Raw genomic sequence first — 21770 nt, forward strand, 5'->3', positions numbered from 1 at the left:
ATCTCAAAAGATGGGAATGCTGGCAAAGGTAACCCATCATACTTATCCAAGACAATATGTGATGAACTCATTGGTCTAATGCGTGACAAAGTGTGTTCAGCTATTGTGGATGAAATAAGTACTGCTGGGTACTTCAGTTTATCTGTCGACTCTACACCTGATCTTTCACATATTGATCAATTGAGTATTGTACTAAGATATGTGTCTCCCACAGATGGAAAACCAGTTCAACGATTTATAACATTCCTCAATCTGAAAAGCCACGCTGGTGAAGAAATGGCAAATCAAATACTGCATTATCTGTGCCAAGTTTGCAAAAGAGATTTCTCAAAGTGCAGAGGTCAATCTTACGACAACGCTGCCAACACGTCAGGGCGTTATCAAGGAATGCAGACGAAGCTTTTAGAACAGAACAAATATGCCATAGTCATACCATGTGCTACACACTCTCTCAGTCTTGCTGGCCGCGGTGCTGTTGATCGTTGTCCGGTGGCAGTAAGTTTTTTCTCAACAGTCCAGTTACTTTATACATTTTTCTCTGCCTCAACACACCGATGGACAGTTCTTAAAACATATTTGGGCAATGATCGTGTGTTGAAATCTCTTTCTAATACTCGCTGGGAAGCACATGCAGTGGCAACAAGTGCAATTCTGGAGTCCTACTCAAAGATTGTGGATGCATTAGAAAGTATAGCTGAAGACCAATCACAAAAGGGAGAAACTATAAGAGAGGCAAAAAACATTGCAAACAAGATGCAAGAACTAGAGTTTGTATTCATGTTGACCATGTGGAATGAATTTTACAACACTTTTACTACACAAGTCAAGCTCTCCAAGAAAAAGAACTGGATTTGAAAACATGTGCAGACCTCTGTCAATCATTAGCAGACCACGTACACACGTTGAGGAATGATTTCGAAAGATTTGAAGGCATATCAAAAGATATCTTGCCTGATACTAACTACAAAGAAGCTCAGTCCCACGAGCAAATCAGGAAAAAACAAGCAAATGATACCAGTGCAACAGAAACAGCATTGAATCCTAGAGACAAATTTCGCGTATCTACTTACTACGCTATAATTGATACACTTGAAGCTCATATGAAGAGGAGAGGTGACGTGTACAAAGAAGTATCAAGTAGATTTTCTTTTCTAAATGATATGGACTTATCTGATGAACAATATTCACAAGGTTCCCAAAAGCTAGTTGACTCATACCCTGTTGACTTGAACATGAATCTCTGTGGAAAAGTACAGCAGTTCCACTGTTATATGTGCGCAAAGTTTAATGAAACAGGAAAAATGAAATTCAGTCACATTGATCTTCATGACACAATATTGAAAGACGGAATACAATGTGTATTTCCGAATGTAGAGATCGCACTTTTTTCTAACATTGATGATTACTAACTGCTCCGCAGAACGCTCTTTTTCTCAGCTGAAAAGAATAAAAAACCTTCAGAGAACAACAATGTGTCAGGACAGACATGATTCATTTTCCCTATTGTGTATGGAAGCGGACATGCTTCGTCGAGTCAGCTTCGATGAACTTATCCAGAATTTTGCAATCAGAAAATCTAGAAAGAAGCTATTTTAATTTCAGCAAACGTAAGTTTTTTGTGTCATTTTGAAAAATAAAATTTTATTTTACGGTATAGTATTGTTTTTATTTTGAATTACATATGGGGGGGCACCATAATCTTTTCAGTGCTTAGGGCCTTTAAAGGTCTTAATCCAGCCCTAGTTGGGATGAATGGATGGGATGAAAAAGACCATGTAGCGCAGTGACAATGGGTAATGCAAACGACTAGCTTCACTGGGAGCATGCACATCAATGTGACTGAGGTAAAACTGGGTATGTATGACCCCCACCCTGGTGTATATCCAACCATCCCAATCCAACAGCTATCGCCACACCCGCACTGAATACAAACACATGGCTCCCCATCTGCAAATGCAGCACTATGGCACTTTCTCCTAGCATGAACGGCAGCTGCAATTCAGTGGTGCAGGTGAGCTGCACTAAAGGTTACTGGAGACTGACCCAGCGCTGGGCAACTCATTTATTGTGGATAATTCATCCAGCAAATTTAAACCCTTTTTCCTTCTGAAGCAGACTTTGATCTTCCCAAATTGAGTGCCTATTTGCAATGGTGAGACCAGTCATTTGGGCCAGACACTTTCAGACAATGGCTTCAGAAAACTTCACCACTACTGTTTCTCAAGTGCGTGATTGGTCCCCTAAGCCGCATGATATTTTTTCTGCTCCCTGATTGGACGACTTAAACTTTTTAAGCGGGAGACTGCGTGATGAAGAGCATGATAAAGGGCACCATCCCCCGAATATTCAAACCAAGTAAAACCTACTCATGAATAACCAGCAGTTAAAAAAAAAAAAATCCCAGCTTCAAACTCATTGCCTTCTGGGCTTGGAGCCTTTGGCCTCCATGCTTCCAAGCACATCAGTGAGGGCTAGAAAATTGCCCAAAGATGCAAGCTGAGTTCCTCCCATAAACCCCTGACTCCAGGTACTGGCACTCTGAGAACCGCCCCTCCTGAAATCTTACGAGAATTGAGCCATTTGGAATCCCAAGGCCCATCAGCAAACGCTGGTTTGCAGGCTTCGCCAGGTGCTAGTGGGGAATGTGGTAACGTGAGATATCCAGGGGGCAGCCCAACGATAGTCTCTCTGCTCGTGGCCAGGCAGGCCTGGGTTCTCCCACTGGAGAGGGTTCTCCTGGCTTAGTCGTGGGCGCGCTGGGGCTGCTACAAACTGGCATAGATTAAAGCTCCGGGCTGCCCAAGAGCTCAGATATGGCATCCAGCAAGCTCAGTGGCCCCCTGCCCCAGTTCCGTGCTGAGTAGAGCTTGACCAGAGGCTCCTGTTTCTTCCTCACGACGTTCTCTCTCTGCCTTGCAACTCCTCATCCTCTTGCTGGGGGGGTCCTGTCCAGGAGGGCCCTGGTGACCCCCCCCCCCCCGAGACATTCGCCTCTCAGCCCAGGGGAAGGGCACTGAGGCTTTTCCTCCATTCTCTGACGACGGTGACCCAGGCACAGCAGCAGGCGTGTAGTGAGACATCAAAGGGAGTTCTTCCTTTCTGGCCTGAGAGGGGCTGGCGCAGAGGGGGCACCTCCCAGGGACTGCTGTCTGCCTGTCACGGGGGCTCCTGCCCTGAGCCCAGCCCAGGCTGCCCCTGGCCCAGCAGGGAGCATGCTGTTGTCCTGATGGGGATACACAGCTCCTCTCTGGTGGGGTGCAGCGATGCTGAGGGACTGGAGCTGCGGCAGGCAGGTGCCTGGAGGAGAACCATGTGCCATGGGGGGCCTCGCACAATCACATGAGGAGCCAGCTCCCACATGGGAGCCAGGGAGGAGAGCTGGACTGCAGCCATGCTGGGGGAGGAGATACTCATGGGGGGGAGAGAGAGGGGCTAAGAAGACCCAGGAATGGGGGAGCTGCCACCCCCACCCTGCCCTGGGATGGCAGAAGGAGAGCAGGACACCAGGCCCCACCCCAGAGGGCTGTCGTGGGAGGCGGGTGCCCAGGTCTGTATGACACCCCCCCTCCCGCCCCACGGCTGCTTTAGGGAACAGTCCCCATGTCAGTGTCTCGGCCCCTTGCTGGGTGGCAGATGGTGCCTCCTGCCAGGCAGCTTTCTATGCCCCCCATGCTTTGGACCCCTCTGGCGGGTGGGGGAGGTGGCCGGTCTGAAACCTGCACAGGGACAGGCATCCACAACCCTTGGAATTGGGTCACAGCCGAGAGACGGTAGCTGAGCGTGGGCAGTTGGGGTGCTCTGAGCCCAGGAGGAGCATGTGTGTGTAAGGGGCACTGCTGGATCTCACTGGGCCCTGCCCACCAGCTCTGTGGAGGGCTTTGGTCTCTAGGCTCTCAGCGAATAACCTCCCCAAAGCAAACTGTCCCATGGAGAAGGTGCTGGGGCATGGGACGTGCCCATGGACTGGCAGAGCCCCCTGCTGGCTGCTCCTGTGGGGGGACGTAAGGACCAGACCTGGGTTTCTGAGCTCCTGGAACATGCTCTGGAGGCAGCTGGAGTCAGGAGGGCAGAGCAGATGCCCTCAAACAGGAGTCTTGAGTGTGTCGCTCATGGCACAGGGAAAACCAAATCTTGGAAGAAGCTGAACTTCCCCCTGAGACCATGAGCTCCTGATTCCTCCCGGCACCCTGAGCTGCTTATGGCATCAGCGACGTGAACCTGGGCTAACCCTATCTCCATGCAGTGAGCCAACCTGGCTGCTAGCCCGGTGGGAAGATGATCTCGTCGAAGAGATACTGTCAGGGGCAGGGCCTCAGAGCTGTGCATCCCATTCCCTCGCCTCATCTGGCCAGTTCCCAATTAAACAACACGATCCGTCTCCAGCTGGAGTGTTGTCAACTTTCCTGCCCAGGTGGTGGGCACTGCTGTGCTTAAAGAGCCAGCTGGGGGAGTGTTTTCGTAGGTCCACCGTTCCCCCACCCCTGCAAGCGGCCAGTGTTCTGAAAGGAATCAAGAGCCCGTGGCTCCGTTCCTGGCACAGGGCCCCTGACAGTGTCCCTCCTCCCTGCAGCGTCTGGAGCAAGGCCTGGGGGAAAAAGGTGTTAGTCCGAGAGGAGATGCGAGGACCAGCTGCCCTGTGCCAGGCGGTGGCACAGACAGCTTAGCCATTGCAAGAGACGTGCCCAGCTGGGGGTTAGCGGTTAGGTGCATGCCATGGGGGAGGAGGGTTAGGAAGCCCAGGCATGCCCTGGGAAGGGAGCCGGCTCCTGCCCTTGGGGGGGATCTGAGCGCGAGTCCCACCTTGCGTTCTGCTGGTGTCGGGCTGTGGGAGGAGTCGGCGGCTCGGCTTCCCCGTCCTCCCGGCTGGACACTTTGGGTCAGCGCAAAGGCCTGAGGAGAAGGAGCAGTGCAGAGAGTTAGAGCTGGCGGGGACAGAGGCCACCCAGGGGGTGGGCGGGGATGGTCACTAGTGCAGCGAGAGGGGGTCATGCCCACCTGGAAGGGCTAGAAACTCCCCCTGCCCCCAGCCAGCATGCCTGCCCCTGTTCCTAGAGCGCCCCCGTGGGCAGAGCCAGCGCTCTTGAGCCCAGGGCATTGTGAGCATGCCCAGGCTCTTGTGTGTGCCGCATGCAATTGTGCCCACCGTGTGCTAGTGTGGTGGCATGCTTGTGATGGCATGTGTGGGCATGGTGTGTGCCAGCATGCGTGGCACATGTATGTGTGTGGCACACACTGGATGGGCCTCCTCCTGCCCCGTACTGACACTGACAGCAGATGTGGAACATTGTGACAAGCCCCCTCCCCCCGCCCGGGGACAGAGGAAGGGACCAAGACCCTTGGTTAAACATCAGGGAATCCTGGCTCCAGCAGGGCTGGGTCCTGGCCCCGCTCTGGGACTGTGTGTGACCAAATGCCTGGCTCAGGCCTGCCACACAGTACTCATAACCGTGCCCTTTGCTCTGCCTGCCGCATCCTCATGACACCCAGACTGAGAACCCCAGGCTGCTGAGAGGCCAGGACAGTGGCAAATGCCCTGATGCGGCCTGCGGTTTGAGAAGCCTCAATGCTTCCCAGTCCTTACCCCACACTCAATCAGGCTTGCCCAGTGGTGCCCATGGGTGCTATACAGGAGGTGCCACCCTGGCTGATGGGCTCAAGGCACATGGTTCACTAGTCATGGTGTATCAACTTTAAATTAAAAAAAAAACAACAACAACCCCAAACTTAAGTTTATATTCTCAGCCGGGAATAGTGTGGAGCCCACAGTTCCATAACATGGCTGGGAAATCCCTTCCTGACCCCAGCTCTTGCCCTGAAGCATGAGGATAATGAGGAACTCCGGGATTACCCCAATCCCACAAAGCTGCTGTGGGGGGCCAGCTCCTCCCTCTCTACTCACTTCATGCACAGCTTCACCATCTGGCTTTTCTCCAATGGACTGCGGTGCTAGGAGGTACCACCCCTCCAGGACCCCAGGACCAGTGGGCAAAGCCCATGGCAAACAACAGGCCCCTCCCCCTCCAGTGACAGTCATAGCCTATTTGAATCCTGGGAGGTGGTGGGCGGAGCCTCTCCAAAAGAAAAGCCCACTCCCACTATATGGGCAAGAGTGGGACTAGATTCCCCCCCCAACTGGGGGGTGACCCCCTCCTGCCTTGGCCTCTCGGAGGAGACTGACAGCAAGGGCCCGAGGTCAATTAGGGCCCCTGATGCTCACGGCGATTAGGGGATGCAGCCCCAGGGGAAATGCACTGAGATCCCCATGAGCCCCCAAACAGCCTTAAGGAGGGGACAGAACAGCCTCTGCTTGTCAGGGATCACAGCTGGATTGGAATGGATGTGGGGGAGCCCCTCTGTCCCAGCCCCCATCCTCTAGGGCAAGCAGCCAATAGAAAGCCAGGAAGATGTGCGTCCATTTCTTGCACAGAGTGCGCAAAAATGCATGCCTGTTTGGCTGTGAGTGATGAACCCAAATCACACAATTAGAACAAGGCAGGTGTTAGCCAGGCACAGTCCACGACACAGAGGGCCTCATTGGGTGACGCTGTTCCCCAGACTTACAAGTTGGCCAGCTGGAAGAAATGCCGGGGCGGCTGGGTGCTGTGATGCACGTTCTGTAGGAGGGAGCTGCGGCAAGCAGCAGTTTGCTCGCCGCCCCATCCACTCTAACTAGAGTCAAGTCCGGAGGGCGAGTTGCTGCTGAAGAACTGAGCATTGGTGCATGGGCGAGATTCTCGGATGAAGGGCGGTTTGGGCCCACCTCAGTTCCAGGCCCGGTGGATACACTGCTTTCTCCTCCACTGGCAGGCTGGCCTGCAGGCCCCGAGCTCTGCAGAGGGCTCTCTGCAGAGAGCTCTGCAGGGGCAGAGGGGCAGCAGTATTAATGAAGCCATTCGCAGACACAGGCAGGCTTAGTAATGGGACCGAGGCGCTGACCTGTGCGTGGGATCAGCTCTCCAGTAACACAGGACGCTGGCAACCCCAACCAGCTGCGACGCAAAAACAGAGATTCCCTGTTCCACACCTCACTGTATGCACATGATAGAATAACCTAGAGCCGAGCGCTAGCAGAGCCCTGGTGGAGCCGAGCTGAGGAGCAGCACCTGATGACTTCATTTTTCACTGTTTAATATGTGTCCCCATCCTTGACTCTGGGGGCATGAGCCCATCTTAGATACAGATACAAAGAATTCACTAGTGTAAACTGAAGTTAAACGTACCAAACCTCATTTACCCCTCCCTCCCCATAGCTACCTGAGCACCTGCCATGCAAAAATTTCTGCATTTCCCATGTGCCCCATGCTGCCAAAACTCATCAGCCTCCAACGGGAGAGAGACGTTCCAGCCCCCAATGGGATCACTTGCTACCCCAAGCTAGGCCACCGAGCAGCGCCAACGACTCTGCAGGCAGCCAGGCCCAAAGCAGAGATTCTCCCACCTCAAGGAGTGTGCAAAGCTCAAGGCAGATCTTCAGCAAGAGCCAGGGGCTCGGCATATCTCAGCGCAGTGCAGGGGCTCCCCAGCTGCTTTCCAGATGGAGCCCTTCCCTGCCCGAGGATCCTGTCCAAAGGGGATTCACAGCCCAGTAGCTGAAAACTGCCCCCTGGCAAGGAAATCCATAAAGCGAACCCCACACACAGTTCAGAGACACCGGGATGGCCAGACAGCTGCTCTATTCCATGAGTGCCCCCTTTTGAGCTGGCTACAATGGCCCCAGGTTCCAGACTGAGAGGAGCAGCTGCCTGGCCTTGTGCTGGAGACCTCAGCCAGGCCTCTTATGGGCCTCCAGCAGGGTCCATTGGGTTGAGAGCGGCTGCAAGCCACAGGCTGAGCCAGGGTGATGGCCTCTTGGGGCAAATATTGCACCACCCAGGGAGCCTTGCCAGGACATGCCATGCCTAGGCCAGCTCCCTGGGGCAGAGAGGATGCCACCACTCCGGCTGGGGGTGTGTGGCTGAGCAATGGCCCTCCGACGCCTCACCTGTGCTTTGCGCCCCCTGTTGACGAAGGTGCAGACGGGGTTGTAGGCACCAGTGCCACAGACGTACAGGTGGGTCCGGTTCCAGGGCTGGATCAGGCGGATGAAGTTGCCACATTCGCCCTGTGAAGCAGGAGGAGAATGAGAGGGGTTATGGGGGCTTGGGGCAGCATGCGCAGGATCCTCGGCACCCCTATGCCCACCCCAGTTCTGCTTGCATGGTGCATGCTCAGGCCTCAGGTGTCAGGGCTGCTGGAGACTGGCATGTAGCCAGGAGAGTGTCCCGGTGCCAGAGGGGTGGTGTAGCCTGATCCCAAGCCTGGAGCTCCTCAGAGCACAGGGATTCAAATAGCCCAGGGATGGTGGGGGTCAGTAGGTACGGCCAGGACTGACCCCCGCTGCGTGGCCTGTAGCTGATCCAGCCCCGAGGATTCAGTGAAGGAACTTTCTCCCCACATGGAGTCCCACTGGGAGCGGATGGGGCTGGCGTAGCCATGAGCTCCCCCCAAGCCAGCGCTTCCTGCCCTGCTCCGGGCACCCCAACCCCTGTGCTCTGGGGCACAGGCCAGCGGGCACCGCACCTCCTCTGCCCCAGGGTGCAGGAGGCCAGTGGGTGCCCCACCCCTTTCTGCTCCAAGGGGGCAGGCAGGGGATGCTGGACTGTTCTTGTTGGGGCCGCGTTCCGGGGCCAGTCAGGCTGTATTACCAACGGGTGAGAGGCAGCAGTACAGCAATTATAACTGGGTGTCCTGCTGGGCCCGGCTTATTAGTTAACGACCCAGGGTCAGGGCTAGGCATCCTGTTTGCAGCTCCTGTTTCCTCCGCATCGGGGGAGGGGAGCCTGGGAGTGCAGCACGGGAAGCCGGCGAAGGAGCCATGGCAAACTGGGGGGCCGAGTGGGGACTCAGGCACGTTCGTCATCGGGGGAACAGGACAGGACCGACAGCAGCTGAGCGACCAGTGGAGAGAAGGACTGGGGGTCAGGCGGCTGCCAGGCATGTGGGGCTTGGCTCCGGTGGAGGCATCTCAGTGACCGCCAACCCCTCGCTTCCTCAGAACCAGGCACAGTTGCTCGGTGGCCAGATGGGAACTGTGGGACATGTGGACTGGGGATTTCAGGTGGAGCCTGGCTGGTACCAGCAGGAACCCAGCCTAAGCCTGGCTGTGCCCCAAGCAGCAATGACTGTACGGCACGCACGGTGTGTACGGCCGGGCATGGTGAGGAGCAGCAGTGCTGGCTGCCCCCCGCCCCCTCCTGGCTCTATACCCCTGACAGAGGGGCCACAGGGCCAAACCTGCTTGGGCAGGGGGCAGACAGTGCTGCTTATCGCCGCTGCCATGGGGCTGGCTCCTGCACCAGGCATTCCCCCCAGGTGCCCCACTTCCACTCTTAGGGACGGGGAGTGACGCTGTACCTGGGTGGGCCAGGCTGGCAGGTGGGGCCTGAGCCTAGCATGGGCTGAGGGGGCGAGGTGCTGGGGGCAGCAGCTGCAGGGGGAATGGCTCCACAGGTGCGTCCCATAGGCAAGATTTCTGGGAGGTGCCTCTGCCCCCCACGCCCACATCCTCTCCAGTTCGGGCCCTGAGATGTCCATTGGAACGGGAGGACGTCCCCAGCTCTCAGTGTCCTGCCGCGATCACTTAGCCTCCCAGCACAGCAAGGACTGAACTCAGACCCTCCCGTGGGTTGAATGACGGGACGATCACCAGGCCCGGGCAACCTGGATCCTCTCCCCATGGTCGATTGGTTACCATAGCAACACGTCGGGGAAGGTCACACGTACTTTCCCCTGGTGAGCCAACGGCCTCTTGAACCACATGCCAGTATCACACGGCTGGGATGCAAGGCACCGGGGTGGAGATTCCCTGTTGTCATTAGAGCCCGTAGTCTGTCAGCTGACCCGGGGAGTGTGGATCTCAAAGAGCCAACCCCTGAAGGAGTGCTCAGGCCGGCTCTCCATGACCACAAGTGCCTTTGCCCAGCCCCCAGGCACACGCCCCCAGAAGGACTCACATTGTTGTTCTTCCCCGACAAGATGCATTCTTCGATCCGCTGCTGGGACGCGGGCCAGTGAATCTGACAAAACAACAGGCGCTCAATTGTCACCTGGGGTTTTCCACCGGGGCTAAATTTAGATCTGGCTGAACCCACGCAGCCGAGGCCTGGGCCCCTCAGAAAGCTCCACGCCAGGGTCTGCTACTGGCTTCCTGGCAGGAACAGCCAACAGCTTGGCCAGCACACGGGGATTGAACCAGGGCCCTGCATCTCACCGTGCTCCGGGGGCCGGGAGAAGCTGCCTTGGACTGACAGACGGGGAGGTTGAATTCCCTTCTCCCCAGGGGTGGCTCCACTTCGGCCCACGGAGAAGGCATCTCCTACAGTGGCGGATTTAAAGCTAGTGGGGCACTGTGCACAGCTTCATTTTTGCCCCCCCCTCCACTTGGAACCCAGCCAAGAAAAAGAACATTCTCTCTTATCTTCCCACCACCCCGGGGTTTTCATTCCTCGTTCTCCTCTAAGTAATGGGAAGTAAATGAAAATAAAGTGAGGTACCTTGATTGGGGCAGGGGGTTGGGGTGCAGGAGGAGGTGCGGGGGGTGGGCTCTGGGAGGAAGTTTGGGTGCTGGGGGTGGGTTCTGGGGTGGGGCAGGGAGTTGGGGTGTAGGAGGAGGGGTAGGGGTGCAGGCTCTGGGAGGAAGTTTGGGTGCAGGGTGCGGGCTCTGGGCTGGGGCAGGGGGATTGGATGCAGGAGGGAGACGGGGGTGGGCGCATACCTTGGGTGGCCTGGCTCCCAAAGTGACCAGCACACCCCCCCCTCTGGCAGTGGCTCCTAGGCAGTGGGGGTGGTAGGCCAGGGGGTCTCCGCATGCAACTGCCCGCAGGCACCGCCTCCATAGCTCCCATTGGCTGGGAACTGCAGTCAGTAGGAGCTGCAGAGTCGGTGCTCAGGGTGGAGGCAACACAGGGGCCACAGGGACATGCCAGCTGCTTCCAGGAGCAAAGCGGCATGGAGGGAGGGAGGCAGAGCGAGCAGAGAGCCACCTTAGCCCTGCTGCACTGCTGCTGGCACGTCTCTGTGTCCCTTGGGAGGAGAGGAGCAATGGGGCTCCGTGCGCTGTCTCCCCCCACCAGGGGCATGCAGAGCCATGCCAGCAGTTGGCCACTTTTGGGAGTGGCGTGGGGCCACTGGCCATGGCATACAAGCAGCCTGCCTGCCTGAGCTCTGCTGAGCTGCTGGCTGAGACTCGGGGGCAGATTGTCAGATATTTGTCCTGCATTTTGGGGAACCCCCTGTTGTTGGGGGCCCCATGCCACTGCATGGTTTGTTTCATGGTAAATCTGCTCCTGGTCTCCTCCCCGGCAGCTCAGGCGCCAGATGGGGGAGGCGGCTCAGGGGCAGATAAAGGGCCCAAGCGGGGCTGACACCCTTCCCGCTCAGCTTATCCTGCCCTTTAGCCCCTGTCCAGCCTCAGGCATGGACCCACGATCTGCTGCTGCTGCTCCATGGCTCCGCATTGGGCAGACCCCAGGAGCCATGGGCTGGGGAAAGCTCCTCCAGAGAGGGCCCAGCTGAGCCCAGTCTGATGGGCCAGCAGGGCACCTGTGAGACCTGGGAATGCTCTGGGGGTGGCTTTGCCACGTGACATCCCACATGCAGTAGTAAGAGCTAAGAAGAGAGGAGGCAGGGTCTGGGCAAGCTCATGCTCCCCTCCCCCACAGCTCCATCACCACACGGCCATTAGGGTTGCCAGGCATCCGGTTTTCGACCAGAACGCCTGGTTGTAAAGGGACCCTGATGGCTGCGGTCAGCACTGCTGACTGGGCCACTGAAAGTCCAGTCAGCGGTGCCGCAGATCTAAGGCAGGCTCCCCACCTACCCTGGCTCTGCGTGTCTCCCAGCAGCGGTCGCCATGTACCTGTGGCCCCTAGGTGCAGGAGCGATCAGGGAAGCTCCAAGTTCTGCCCCTGTCTCCAACACTGGTTCCACAGCTCCCATTGGCCGGGAACCACAGCCAATGGGAGCTGCAGGGGCCTGGGGAGCGTGCACCACGCAGAGCTGCCGGGCCATGCCTCTGCCTAGCATCCGGACATGCTGGCAGTCGCACGGAGCCAGGGCGGGCAGGCAGGTAGGGAGCCTGCTTTAGTCCCGCTGTGCCACCGACCGGCAGCCGCCTGAGGTAAGCGCTGCCCAGACAGAGTGATCCCCGCCCTGCACCCCAATCACTGCACCTGGTCAGAACCCCTTCCCACACCCAAACTTCCTCCCAGACTCCATACCCCCACCTGCACCCCAACCTCCTGCCCCAGGCTGGAACTCTCTCTCACACCCAAACTCCCTCCCAGAGCCCACACCCCCTCCCGCATCCCACCACCTACCCCAGCCCTGAGCCCCCTCCCGTACCCTGCCTCAGCTCAGTGAAAGTGAGTGAGGATGGAGGAGAGCGAGCGATGGGGGGGAAGAAGGGGGCTGGAATGAGTGGGGGCAGGGCCTCAGAGAAGGCCTTGGGGAAGGGGCAGGGGCAAGGGTGTTCGGTTTTGTGCAATTAGAAAGTTGGCAACCCTAATGGCTGTGCGTGGGCGTGCTGGGGGTGACGCTGGTGCTGGTCAGAGGCGTCTGGCTGGCAGCCAGTGAGAGCATCCCCATGGGGGCCTCCTCAGTTCGGAGGTTTTCCTGCCCATGTCCCACCGCCGCACTGGAGCACTCAGGCTGCCTATGGAGGCTGATGTTTTTACTGGGTGGCTCATCTGCTCTCAGAGAAGGATTAGCCAGTGCAGAAACACAGCCCCATCTGCTCTAGTGCTTCCACTCTCGCTAGCGCCAACAGGGAATCTTCAGAGAGCTCCTGCAGAGCCAGCCCATGGGGCAAGTCTCCATTTAACCCTCAGCTTCTCTGCTGACACACCAGAAAGCACTGGGTCAGGGGGCTTTAGGGAGACCCAGACTGAGACAGGAACCCATTTCCCTGTCCCCAAAGAGCCAGGAAGGGCCGTAGGATTGAGACGGTCACCACTGGCATAGGCCAGCTTTGAACCCCAACCTAGAGAAATTTGTACCTATTCCTAGCATGTGTTTCTCTGGCTTCAACTCCCAGCCATTGGGCGGGTTCTGCCTTTGTCTGCTAGGCCCAAGACCCTCTGCTACCGGATCTGTCCTCCCCGCTCAGGCTCCCATCACCCAGGATCAACCTTCTCTGGGATCAATTAAACAGCTGGAGCTTCCTAAATCGGTCAGCAAAGGGCCCTGACTGGCTCTCGGCTTCCCAGCCTGCCAAGGTCCTGGGGGAAGTGCAAACTAGAACTGGACAATCCCCAGCAAGGGTCTCACGTCCTGGGGCCCTGGTCTCCCCCCGGCAATGACTCAATGGAGCCAGGCAAAGCAGGGGATGGATGGTGGCTACCAACTCATTTCACTCCAGCCCAGGGGCCTAGCATTCTTCCCCCTCCTGCCCCACATCTCCAGCCCTGCATCCCTAGCGGGCCCCCCAGGCGGAGGCAGGTCAGAAGGGCTCTTACAATGAGGGGCTCCCGGTTGATGTCGTGCAGGTCCAGCGAGAGGATGTAGTCCTTGCTGCCCACGTACATGCGGTCATGGTCCTCGTCCTTCAGCAGGATGCGGTAGTCCGTGGAGTTGAGCAGGAAGTTGAAGAAGTGAGCGGTGCCAGTGGCCTTCAGCTCTGCGGGCAAACACAGACAGGGGGGTCAGGCTCCTCCTGGCAGGGCTCTGCGTGCAGCAGGACCCAAGAGAGCAATGACCCCACAGCTCGGAATCAGCCAGCCTGCAACACAGGGCCACGATGTCCACCACAGCCTCAGCAGCTGCAAGGTTCAAACCCCCACAGCTTTGGGGTGCAATAGGACTGTGGCACATGTGCCAGGGTCTCCCCTGCCAGGCTCTGAGCACCCAACTCACATGCCAGGGCTCTGCCAGCCTGTGACATTACTGACATAACCTGGGACAATATAAATCATTGTTGCAACCACGGTAATATATTTGCAGCAAATATTGTACAAAGGTTGTCGTGTAAGGTATCTATGGAAAGATTATGGTTTGCTGATTATGATTATGCTATCTGTATGCATGCATCATTTTTGTATCTGAAGTTATGAATATTGGCTATGTACTTGTATCTCAATGTGTTATAATTCTGAAGTAGCCTTGCTTGGCTACACTTGGGTGAAGAGCGCTGGGAGTTAAACCAGCCTTTGGAGACTGCAGCAGGGAAAACGCTGCCATGTGTTTACACTGTCAGCTGCAAGCACACTGGTGTGGCCAAATTAGCAGCTCTTGCAACTGCCACAAAGAGCAGTGCATTGTGGTAGCTATCCCAGTGTCCAAGTGGCTGCAATGGGTGCTTTTCAAATGTGGGCTGGTGGAGTGTGACAGGGAGTGTGTTGTGTGTATGTGGGGGGAGAGACAGTGTGTTTTGGGGGGCTGAGAGCATGTCAGCATGCTGCCTGGTAAATTCAGACAGCAGCAGACCCCCCTCCCGTCTCCTCCCCCTCTCTCACACACACTCACAACAGCAGCATTCCATACTAATGGTTTGCTTTGTCCTGGGGCAGATAAGCATTCTGGATGTCAGAAACGGAGCTTTGAAAGGGGATATCTGCATTCCTACAGCCGATTTCAAAACAATGAGAAGAGTGACCACTTGACTTCAGGGGATTATGGGACATTTCCAGAGGCCAATCACAGCACAGTAATGCAACACGTCCTCCACACTGACACCCGGGCATTTCAGCCGGGGCGCAGCAAGCTTTATGCTTCTCGTGGAGGTGGATTACCAGGAGTGCTCCAGCTGCAGAGTCCAGGTGCTCTACCTGCCTTGCAAGTGTGGACACCTCAGGAGCTAGGGCTCCCGGGGCTGCTTTAATGTGCTCTAACTTGCAAGTGTAGCCAAGCCAAAGCTAGCATTTGGACAGCTTCTTGAGAAAGGAATGTGCAAGTTAAGTGCCCAACCAAGAAATACTTAACTGACAATAGACCTTGGTAGACTCCAATCCACATAAGAAGTCTTCCTGGGGACGTTCAAGATAGCATGTAGGCAATAGCTGCCACCTGTAAAGAACTAAATCATGCATGGACATGTGGCTTACCCACGTGACTCCAAACTGCATTTTGTGGTAATTTTCCACAGTAAGAACAAAGAGGTGTTTTTACACCTGGAAGAGACTATAAAAGGCAGCTGCCTCATCTCTATCTTGTCTTCAATCCTGCTTCTTGCCTCTGGAGGGACGTTGCTAAAAACTGAAGCTCTGAACCAAGGACTGAATGACCCATCCCAGCTGTGGATGTGCTCCAGAGACGTGATTTGAACCTGCAGTTTATTCCATCAGTACTACAAGCCTGAACCAAGAACTTTGCCGTTACTGCATGTAATTGATTCCACTTAACCAATTCTTGCTCTCATCAATATCTTTTTCCTTTTATGAATAAACCTTTAGCGTTTAGATTCTAAAGGATTGGCAACAGCATGATTTGTGGGTCAGATCTGATTTGTCTATTGACCTGGGTCTGGGGCTTGGTCCTTTGGGATCGAGAGAACCTTTTTTCTTTTACTGGGGTATTGGTTTTCATAACCATTTGCCCCCATAACGAGTGGCACTGGTGGTGATATTGGGAAACTGGAGTGTCTAAGGAAATTGCTTGTGTGACTTGTGGTTAACCAGTCGGGTAAAACCAAAGCCCTCTCTTTCTGGCTCGTTTGGTTTGCCTTAGAGGTGGAAAAACCCCAGCCTTGGGCTGTAATTGCCCAGCTTTAAGCAATTTGTCCTGAACTGACACTCTCAGTTGGGTCCCACCAGAACCAGCACTGTTACAGTGGCATAGTCATGCTAGGATCCAGAGAACCAGGTCCATTAAGCTTTGGGTCAGAACCCCACGCTATCCACATCTGAATTTTGGTATTGAGAGTTTGGTTGGTTAAAGAGCAGTTGCAATGGGTGAGCACAGAGCATATGAGGGTCTTGACAAAAAAGCCCTGGAAGATTTGTGTTCAGAAAAGGGGATAAGCTTTAAAAAGAAAGCTACAAATCAAGGACTGAGAGATCTGTTAGTGGCCAGTGATCAGGAGGCAGGAGCACAGCCCTTACCTGATGCTACAGAAGCTGCAGAGGCAATTAGAATGCAAAAGGCAGCAAGTAAACTGCAACTTGAGCATGAACAAAGACTGGCAGAAATTCAATAGCAGGAACTAGAAGCTAAGGCAAAAGTGGAAAGACTTAAGCTCCAACTAAAGAGAATAAAGGAACAACAGGAACTGTATCATCATGGAAAGCCAGCTTCTCTCAATAGCAAAGTTGGGGACAGAATCTGTCCAGTTTCTAACAATGTTGGTATGTTGTATAACTCTGAGCAGTTGTCTGGGTGTAACCCTGACACCTTTTATGTAAAGGCTGTTACTGTAAGGTCGGTAGAGACCCCATAAATTGTGCCCGTGCTATGTATGGCGGTGGAAATGAAAAATTCATAGAGAGTGTAAAAGTCAATGGAAAAAGCTGTTTAGGGCAAATTAGGGCTTCTAACATCACCCTTGTTAAAGCGGATCTTGTCAAAGAGGAAGATTACTTACCAAATCAAAGTGTGAATGAGTTTACTGTAAGAGTGCCTTTAGCCAGAATCCACCTTGAATTGAATGGTACTAAGCATGAAGAAAAGGAGTACTTGTGGCACCTTAGAGACTAACCAATAAGTTATAGCTGAGGTAAGGAAGTTATTGCCTAAGGATCTTTTGATTGGGGAAGATGTTAAAGCTTTGTTCAGTCCAGGTAGCCGGTCACAGGAAAGGAATGATCTTAAACCTGTGTCTATTATGGGCAATGATTTGCCCAGGGAGGGTTTCGCCAAATGTTTGTCTGAGGAAAAGAGCAGTTTGTGTGTGAATGAAGTTTCTGATTGTCTGTCTAATGTCTCAGAAGTGAATCTGGAATTAGATCAAGCACAGAAAGATCTCCTTGATCAGGAAAATGTTTCTCAGGAGCAGATTAAAGTGGATGGTCAGATTAAAGCCCTAACTGAGGAAGGAAAGGGTAGATTTTTGATGGGTGATGAATTATTGGCAAGTACAGCTTGTAAAAGTGAACCTGAAAAAGGTAACTGATTTGCTAGAAGTAGCTGAGGGTAGTGAGAAGAGCAGCAGTTTATGTGTTGGGAGTGGCAATGTGCCGGGCGAGGGGCTCCCAAGAAACATTTTCCTGATCAAGGAGATCTTTCTGTGCTTGATCTAATGAAGATGAGTGTTCCTATACCTTACCTGGTACCTGTGTGGAGAATTGTGACAGTGAAGGAAACGTGCCTGTGTCTGTTGGGGGTAATGACTTGCCCATGGAGGGAGTTACCCCGGTCTCCAAGCAGTTGTCTGTGAACAGCCCTGTGTGCTGGGACAAGGAAAATAAGATCCCAAGCTGTGTGTCTGGTGAAGGAGAATGTGTCTCCAGTTCTTTGTCTGTGAAGCCGACAGAAGGTGCCTTTCAACCTGTGATGGTTGAGAATACTGCAGTTGTCTCAGAGTTGGTTCTGAATTCAACTAAAGCCCAGGAAGGGAATGGTCCTAAGTTTGTGTCTGCTAGGGAGAATGGCACTGTAACTAGGTTGCATCCAGTTAGGGTATGTATACACTGGAAACTTAAAAGCGCTGCTGCGGGAACGCTCCTGGTAATCCATATCCACGAGGGAATTGGCTCCCAGCGCTCGGAGCCTGTCTATATTAGCGCTTTAAAGTGCTCAGACTTGCTGCGCTCATGCGGGTGATTTTTCACACCCGAGCCAGCAAGTTAGAGCGCTATAAAATGTAAGTGTAGACAAGCCAGTAGTGTTTTAGCAAAATCCCAGAGACCAGACAATTCTGGTGCTTGTATTTTGCCTGTTGCTTAATGTGTGGCTGAAAAAGGTTGTAGCAACTTGTCTAATCAGGGTGATATCCTAGCCAGGGCACAAGGAGAGCATAAAGGTGATTTAATTGTGTTACACACTGACAGTTTGAAAACGTGTAACAAGAAGGAAAAAATTCCTGAGCTTGTGTGTGGCAAAGGGAAGGAGAATGCTTCTGACCTTTAACTATGAAATCTAGCAGTTTGCCTGAAAGGGAATTGTGTAGAAATCCGTCTGATGAGCCAGAGGTGATCCTGGGTGTAAGATCCAGAAAGAGTCTGTTGTTGCTCAGGAACGTGTTCCTTTAGAGCAGTGGTTCCCAAACTTTAACAACCTGCGAACCCCTTTCACTAAAATGTCAAGGCTCGCAAACCCCCTCCTAAAAATGAATATTTCCAGGGATTTTCTCCTTTACCTGAGTATAAATTATAAAAGCAGTGATCTTGGAAATATAAAATTTGTTTTTATGACATGCTTATTACACACTATTTATTAATTATGATTTATCATTACCGTATTTTTATTACATTATGAAAACAGCAACACTCTTCCAAGATCTCACTTTTGTAGCTTGTATCACTTTGAATAAGCCAGTTATAAGACAAGGCTCCTATGTTTCATCAAGGAGCATCAGATGTGAAACAGCATGAAGGTATTTAAGAAACCAACTCAAGAGTTCCTCCTACACAAGCATTCAGGTCTTGAGCAGGCCAGGCAAACAACACACGTTACAACAAAGCTTAAACTTATTCTTCATAATAATTTTAAAAACAATACTATCTGCCCATTTAATTTTAAAAACAGCAAAAGATATCCACCTCCCTTTCCATTTCTTATAAGGAGTCTTGAACTTTAAATCTCCTCTGTGTGATAGATATGCTTGCTTTGATCTGCTTAGCTTTTGGAAGTCCAGGGGTTCCTAGGGACAGCCATTAGTGAATTTTTTTCCCGAGAACCCCGTGACATTTCATGAACCCCCAGGGGTTCACGGACCCCAGTTTGGGAACCACGGCTTTAGAGCAAGCCCTAGGTGAAGAGGGTAAGGGCAGAATTTCTGTGAGGGGTGAACTGCTGCTTAGAGAAGCTCCTATGGAAAGGAAACCTCATGGTAATGTGTGCAAGCAGTTTGCTGTAGCTGAAGAGTGTGGAAGTTTCAGTTCCTCACAGCCAGACATTTTCTGTTGTGAATGGATCCACTGACTTTCCTTTTGAAAGATCCAGTGTGGATAGCTTTAAGAAGGTCTCGGAGTAAAACTGTTAAGGAATTTAAACAGCCCTATAACCAAGTGGACAGCTTGTTGGGGAGTCAAGGTTGCTGAGAGAGGAATGTCTCCATGCTGATTCTGTAAGTGAACAGTCTGTGTCTCGGGTTCAGAGGGAAGACTGGGTAGCTGAGTCTGCAGAGCAGGACAGCTGTGCAGTTAATCTCTGGAGGATGCAGGGGAGGGCAGGAATACTCTCATCTCTAGACACTTTGGATATGACTTGTAGTCTCTCAGTGGACTTAACATCTGATTCCATGTTGTGGAAGCAGAGGTTGGTAATGGTAGGACCACAAAACTTTGAGTCTAACTTGCTGGTAAAAATGGATGGTATCTCTTTCAGACAGAGTCCAGCCTTAAAATTGGTAATGGCTGAGAATTTAAAAGCTAGTGTTTGTGTTGTTGCAAATTACTTGGCTGACTGGAGGAAAGACTTGCTAATAGCTGGTAGCACAGAGAGCACACCCAATCAGCCAGTGAATTCTGTTCAGCAAGAAAAATCAGGGTTTAATCCTTCAGGACATGGAGGAAAAAGAGACCTTAATTTTGCAAAGGAAAGCCAAAGGCTAACCCAAAAATGCCAAAACACCAATGGTATTGAGCCAAAGGTGTGGCATGACAAACATGATTGTAGATGGACACTTGCAATGAATTTGTTGTTATTGCGCATGGTGATTTTTGTAACGAATGTGTTGCTGTTACCAAGAATTGTAAAAATGTACAATGTGCCTAATCTTTTGGAAAAACCCTTGAACATGTTAAAAGGATTACATGAGAACACACTTTATGTTAAAAGGCCTTGTTATATGGATGTTGCACAGTTAGTGCCTGTAAACAATACTGGAACTTTTCACAGGGGAAAAGACATTCCAAACATAATGTGCTGTATAAAAAGGAAGACTGAGGCACACTACCATATTGCTTTCATGGCTAAATGCCAAGATTTCTATACTATGGACAATATTAATATCTACATGCCTCTGAGCGCCCGACCCACAGGCCAGGGCCCTGCCAGGCTGTGAGCACCTGACCCACACGCCAGGACCCTCCAGCATTCCCTCCTCACGCCTGGACTGATCTTCCACCAATCAACCCAGGGGCATGAAGCAGCCCTTCTACTCAGGCCCGGGCACCCCTAGGTCAGGAAAGGAGAGGGCTGGCAGTGGGTTACAATGACCCAAGCCCAGATATCATTGGGCCAGGCAGGGACAGGGCTGGCAGGGGATAACAATGACCCAGGCCTGGGTACCCCTGCGTCTGGCAGGGACGGGGCTGGCAGGGGATTACAATGACCCAGGCCCAGGTACCCATGGGCTGGGCAGGGATGGGGTTGGCAGGGGATTACAATGACCTAGGCCATGGCACCATGTGGCCTGTGTTTAACACGCTCCTCAGTCCGACCATCCTTAACCTCAGGCTGGCCATCATCCTATAGGACAGATCTGGACACCCCCACCCCTTCCCTGTCCCATCCCTCTTTGCACCTCCATCCCCCCTTCCCCCACCTCTGTTCGCTCTCCTGAAGGCTAACACTGGACACGCTGATGGCGCCTTTCACATCAAGAGATCACAGCCCTTTCGGTCATGCTTATAGACACCCAGATCATAAGAATGACCATACTGGGTCAGACCAAAGGTCCATCCAGCCCAGGTCGCGTCATCACTTTGGGAGTCCAGTCATACTGGAGATCCCATCACGACAGGCTGGCTGAGCTGTGCCAGGAAGTGGGCATGCATCGGGCATTTGTGCCCACAGCTGCCAGTCAGTGAAGGGGGGATGCAGGGAAAGGGGATTCTGTGCCCCCTGGGGAGCTGGGTCGTAAGGCAGAGCGGACCGAGAATCAGGGTCTATGCCCAACTGTGCCTGGCACCGTCAGCAATTGCCTTCCCCCTCTGTGCTGCCTCCCAGCCTGTGAGTATTTAAGACTGGCAGCCCGTGGGGGTAGGGACTCTCTCGCCATGTGTACGTGTAGCGCCCGGCACAGTGAGGCCCTGGGCTCAGAATAAGGCTCTGGCCCCTCATGCCAGAAAGCAAAGCAGTCAAGTACTCTGGTCAGCCCCGTGGAAATGTAGAATATTATCATCCATCCACCCACCTCTCATGCATGCATCCATCCATCCCTCCCTCCCTGTACATACACACCCACCCATCCATCCATCCACCAGTGATGGCAGAGCCTGGGTGACACAGTGAGGCAGGGCTGGGTGGCATAGGGCTGGGTGGCACGAAGGGGCAGGGCCGGGTGGCATAGGGCTGGGTGGCACAAGGGGCAGGGCTGGATGGCACAGCAAAAACTCATTGAAGAACCACAGCTCAGGACACTGTCTGCAGCAGGTGTCCCCCAGGGAGTGCAGGATTGGGGCCTGTTGGGAGCCCCTGGTTTGCCGCTGAACACCTCCCTCCCCCATGCCCTAGCACTGCAAAGGACACAGCTATTTTTGCCATGTTAATAGCCAAGCTGCTCGTGCTGTGGGGGGTGGGAGGGTTGCCCAACACCTGCCTCGCTGGATGCAAGGGAATCAGCTAGCTCCTGCCCAGTCTACTGGTGCAGGATTCCCCCAAAGGGCAGATCTGTCCCCACTTTCCAGGTCAGACCAGACCCAAGGCCCCCTCCGACTGGGCTCCCGTGCCAGGCAGGCCCAGGTGCACCATTGGCT

General features: G+C 53.5%; 1 protein-coding gene across 2 annotated transcripts in view; it reads right to left on the reverse strand.

Moving 5' to 3' along the window:
* Positions 1-21770, reverse strand: part of SEMA3F (semaphorin 3F) — a 113251-nt gene that overhangs the window by 26800 nt on the left and 64681 nt on the right. The window contains exons 3-6 of one of the 2 annotated variants that reach the window (XM_084634473.1): positions 13494-13654; positions 9993-10055; positions 7982-8101; positions 4801-4890 (exon numbers count right to left, since the gene is read on the reverse strand). In XM_084634473.1, the coding sequence (XP_084490599.1) occupies positions 4801-4890; positions 7982-8101; positions 9993-10055; positions 13494-13654 (434 nt within the window). The remainder of the gene's footprint in view (positions 1-4800; positions 4891-7981; positions 8102-9992; positions 10056-13493; positions 13655-21770) is intronic. The other variant, XM_084634474.1, reaches the window with a different exon arrangement.

This window comes from Lepidochelys olivacea (genome assembly GCF_965140295.1).
Source record: "Lepidochelys olivacea isolate rLepOli2 genome assembly, chromosome: 7".
In the NCBI taxonomy this organism is placed as follows: domain Eukaryota; kingdom Metazoa; phylum Chordata; order Testudines; family Cheloniidae; genus Lepidochelys; species Lepidochelys olivacea.